Here is a 4,814-nt window from a genome sequence, read left to right as displayed (position 1 = left end):
TTAAAAATTAAAAAAAGAATACAAGATAGAGTAAGACAACTTGAGGAAGTCTAGCATAATCATTTCCAAGTGAGTGATTTTTTCATTTAATTATAGTCATATTCCAAAAACATAAAATTCTTGAACAATATTATATAATACTTAATACAAATGTTAATTTACTAGGTTTAGCATATTTATATATTTTAAGTGCGTATTTTTTTCTGTTGACCTAGACCTCTTCAGTGATCTTGATAAATATTCTGGCCAGGGTATAATGAGCTATGACATTTCCATGTCGACTCTGAATGAAGTGTTCTTGAACCTAGAAGGAGAACCAGCTAACAAACAAGGTGAAACTGTTTGTATAATTCACAGAATCAATTTACAAATGATCCTATGTCAGTTTAGTATTTATGATGTTTTTTATGCATGAGTCACTCCGAGGGGGTATGGATTATTCTAAATTTGGCTCACCTGTTTGCATGACCTGTTACTGTTTCCTGACATTGTCAAAATAGCTGAACACTCTTTGGAAGCTATCTACTTTGTGATTTCAAGCTGTTTTCTCCTGTCCCCAGTTCTCAAATTTTTTGAGGTTATGAAACGTTTTGGTCAGAGGCATGGTTTCTGAGCATGCATTTCTTATAAAAATAGAAACCAACTTGTTAATAGAAAAAAGTCTAAACGGACAGAATTGTCATTATCAACTTCCAGATAATTTAAAAGGCAATTATAATAACTATCATTTTTGGAGCATTACCTTTGCCAGATAGTTTGACCAATGTGGCTAAAGACTGATACATGCTTGTGCTACCTTCCCATAATAATCCTTCCAACAAACATGGCTGGCGCCATTTTACAGGTGAGAGAAGTCAGATTTAAGAACAATTAAACGATTCTTCCCAAACTATGCTGCTTTTAACTCACGTATGCAGGATTCATGGACACGTCTGCTCTTTGCTGAGCTGGCGATCTTTTCCCTACAAGCACAGATTGATACCTTAGCAGCAGATATTTAGGCACTGAGGATTGATAATTCGTATGCAGAGGACTTTTTTGAAACCCTCAGAATAGTATTACATTTGAAACTTTGCTTTTCGACGAACTGGACATAGGAAAAAAAATCACCCTTTTTCTGAAATTTTCTTTTGATATGAATATAATATGTTTTCTCATGGTATGGTATATTGAATGTTCTTTTATTGTTTGTGATGTGACCACAAACATTTTTAAAAAATTTTGTCTTGGTCTTTTTGAGACAGGGTCTCCCTTTAGTCCCAGCTGTCCTGGAACTCACTATGTAGACCAGGCTGGCCTCAAACTCACAAAGATCCGCCTGCCTCTGCCTCCCAAGTGCTGGGATTAAAGGTGTGTGCCACCATGCCCAGCTAAAAATATTGTTCATTAATTTTAAAATTTTTCATTATGTTGGAAATTATAAAATATAACTATAGAAATATTGAAGACAGTGGTAATGTATAAGCTTAATGGATATTGGAGCTGTTGCTTGAGTAATTCCTTTGAATATATAACCAAACACAAAATAATTTTAATACTTTTATGAAGAAAATGGATGATAGCTTATATGGCATTAGTAATAATATGTATGTGTGTGTTCGTGTAGACTTTGAGCAAACAGGAATGATAGGAGACTCCGAAAGCCTGAGTGAAATGGAGCCAACTCACTCTCCTCTTTCCGAATCACAAAAGCCCGTGAGTGACATGGGCCTCTGGAGGATGCAGGTCTGGGCAATGGCAAGACTCCGCTTCTTAAAGTTAAAACGTGGGAGAAAAACCCTTTTGACCTTGTGAGTATGAACGTATTGTAACTTTATACCTAGCATCCCCGCTAGAGGAGATATAAATGCGCATTGATTTACTGGAATCGTCTCTGTGTTAGCTCTTATTTGGCTTATAAATACAGCTCTCTAATTTTTACAGTAAGATAACCTGATCTTTGTGTAATGGTGCCTTTTAGTGCTCTGTAGCAAGCTGAGTAATGACTTTTAGAATCTTAGCAACTGAAATCAAGGTTTGTTTAAAGTAGATTTAGCATTCAACAAATAGTTGTGGAATATCTTACAAAGGAAATAGTTACAAAGTCCTATGGTATTTTTTTTTCTTTATTGTTTAGGCTATTGATACTTGGAATTGCATTGTTCCCATTGATTATGGAAGAGATATCTTTTACTATGATAGATGAAAATATGGATGAGGAATTAAAAACAGAATTGTATTTCCTGTCACCTGGACAACTTCCCCAGGGCTCCCGAACCAGCCTGTTGATCATCAATAACACAGGTGAGCAGAAAATAAGAATTTTAATTCATAAATTTTAAATTGTTAAGTTTATTTCAAATTGTTGAATCATACATAAATGGACAAGAAAATCTTAAAACAAGAAAATGTATATTTATGGATAATAACTTATGAAGAACAGTGCATATTTTCTCTGATTTTAGAGAGGACAGGGGTGGTGGGAACAGGAAAGAAGGAACCTGTCACCATTTAGTCTGGTCAGGTAGAGCTCTAAGCTATTACAGGTGAGAGAAATAAACTTTTAGCTGAGTTGCTCTGTTTTTAGATCTTTTTGTTACTGCTACTTTTTACCATACCTACGCTATAACGTGACTGATGTGTAAAGATGACGTGTCTACACCTCATGTCCCTCAACAGGATTGAGAAAAACTTATCTCAAAGAAAGGATAGTTGATTGTTTAGTAACTGCCTAACTCACTTGAAGGGAGAGCTTTTATGTTTCTACCATAGATGTTGAAAAGCTCAGAGTAGCAGTCCTCTCATGAGTTTCTCGTTGATCCTGGTTTTCTCAGATACTCGTAATTCAAAGTTGCAATATATCTTTTTTTAGCTAAACATTATCTTTTTGTTTTCATTTTTTGTTCTTATTTTCCATTTGGGTTTTGGAAAGTAAACTTACCTGCTTCTTCAAAGCTGAATTGTACATTCGTTCCCAAGATGCAGAATTTTCCTCTACCTATCAGCTTGTTGATGCCCCATATTTTTAAAAGTATTTTTATTTATTATTTTTATTTTATGTGTATGAGTGTATTGCCAGCATGTATGTGAGTGCACCCATGATGCGCAATGCCCATGGAGGTCAGAAGAGGGAATCAGATCCCCTGGAGTTTTGGATGGTTGTGAGCTGCCATATGGGTGCTGGGAACCGAACTGGGGTCCTCTGCAAAAGCAGCCAGGGGTCTTAACCACTGAGCTATTGCTACAGCCCCAATGCTTCATATTTTATTCCTCCCCGCTCAAGTATCATCATTCTTTTCCTTTGTACTCAGTTTTCAAGTATTTGGGGAGTTAAGTTTGGAGATTCTTCCTACTTAGATTTGATGATTACTAGCAACATGTTCATCTTTTTATGCGAGAATACCTCTTGATTTATATGAACGTGAATTGCTGCTATCGTATCCTGTTGTGGAAATGAAGTCCTTATGTGCAGCTGCCTTAGAGTCCCTAGAAACATTGTTTCCTATGTCTGTCCTGCCTTGTTTGGAAGGCACCCAAATTTCTCTGAAATTTGGTCCTATTTGTCCAATTCCTGAGCTCTGTGCATTCCCAGTATGAACTCTGATTTGAAAGTCCAGAAGGAAGGGGCTCTTTAAAATTTTTTTTAATATTTTTTGAATTTTTGTGCATTTCATACATCTTTTTTTTTTTTTTTTGGCAAGGGAATATGTCCTCTTTGCTTTAGGAGAACACAGCAAAGGGCCAGTGTCTTGCCAATGGGTACAGACTTCAGCACCAAAGAGCAGAGCTATCTGGATTTATACAGGGACCCAGATGAACACAGCTGTGGGAATTTGCTCAGTATCAGGTGTCAGCCTGCTCTGGTGGCCTGGCCTCAACAATTGATCATCCAAAACATCTTAATCATATTTAGACACCCTTCCCTACCTGTGACCCTCCATAAGGACCTCTTTTTTTGTCCATTCTGATTGTTTGAAGTCTTGCCCTGCTTTTCCTTAGACACTGTCTCTTAGAAAGAGAAGATAAAGCATGTTTGCCCCAGGTGACCACAGCAGCTGCCCGCTGTGTGGGGTGTAGCTTACCAATAACAACCCTGACCTGCTTGAGAGCATGCTTTGCTCAGTCATCCACTTGAGTTTTGACACTCTAGAACCTGATGCACTATTACATCTTTTGACTTCTGTGTGCACCCGGCTGTCAGTTTTTCTCAAATCTTCTCTCTCAAATGATGCCATCTGTTTTCTTCTGTAAGGATACATTAAAATTTGGGCTTGATTGTGGCAACCTTTTCATTTCCTAAGAAAAACAAATTATGGCATATACATGAGTGCAATACATATGCAAATATGTAAGAAAGGAAAATATGGAAATGGAGAGATGACTCAACAGTTAAGAGCACTGGCTGCTCTTGCAGAGGACCGGGGTTTGGTTCCCAGCAACCACATAGTGGCTAACAACCATCCATAACCCCAGTTCCAGTGGATCTGATGCCCTGTTCTGACCTCCATGGGCATTGCATGACATGGGTGTACTTACATACATGCATACAGTATATTCATACAAAAAATAAAAATAATAAATAAAATTTAAAAGGAAAATATATATTGTAGATATACATATACTTAACTTTTTATTATTTCAAAGAATAATAGAGAAAGGAGAATGTTAATCAGGCTTAAAAATCTGAAGTAATGCAATTGTCTTTCCAGAAGTTATCAATTCATATGCATTTTAAAATAAAAGTTACAAAATAGAATTATCTTCTTTTAATTATCAAAAATTAACTCACGATAGATGGAATTATAAGATCACTCACCCTAACATAAGATTTACTA

The 4,814-nt window shown here is 36.4% G+C and overlaps 1 protein-coding gene across 5 annotated transcripts in view; it reads left to right on the top strand.

Annotated features, from left to right (window-relative positions):
- Positions 1-4,814, top strand: part of Abca6 (ATP binding cassette subfamily A member 6) — a 63,688-nt gene that overhangs the window by 35,259 nt on the left and 23,615 nt on the right. For all 5 annotated transcript variants that reach the window (XM_029568414.1, XM_008843220.3, XM_029568413.1 and 2 more), the window contains exons 18-20: positions 216-332; positions 1,607-1,790; positions 2,117-2,283. In XM_029568414.1, coding sequence (XP_029424274.1) covers positions 216-332; positions 1,607-1,790; positions 2,117-2,283 — 468 coding nt within the window. The remainder of the gene's footprint in view (positions 1-215; positions 333-1,606; positions 1,791-2,116; positions 2,284-4,814) is intronic.

The sequence above is a fragment of the Nannospalax galili genome, unplaced genomic scaffold (assembly GCF_000622305.1).
Source record: "Nannospalax galili isolate Female #2095 unplaced genomic scaffold, S.galili_v1.0 scaffold781, whole genome shotgun sequence".
Lineage (NCBI taxonomy): Eukaryota > Metazoa > Chordata > Mammalia > Rodentia > Spalacidae > Nannospalax > Nannospalax galili.
Note: the sequence above shows the minus strand (reverse complement) of the source record. Positions and strands in the feature narration are given on the sequence as shown.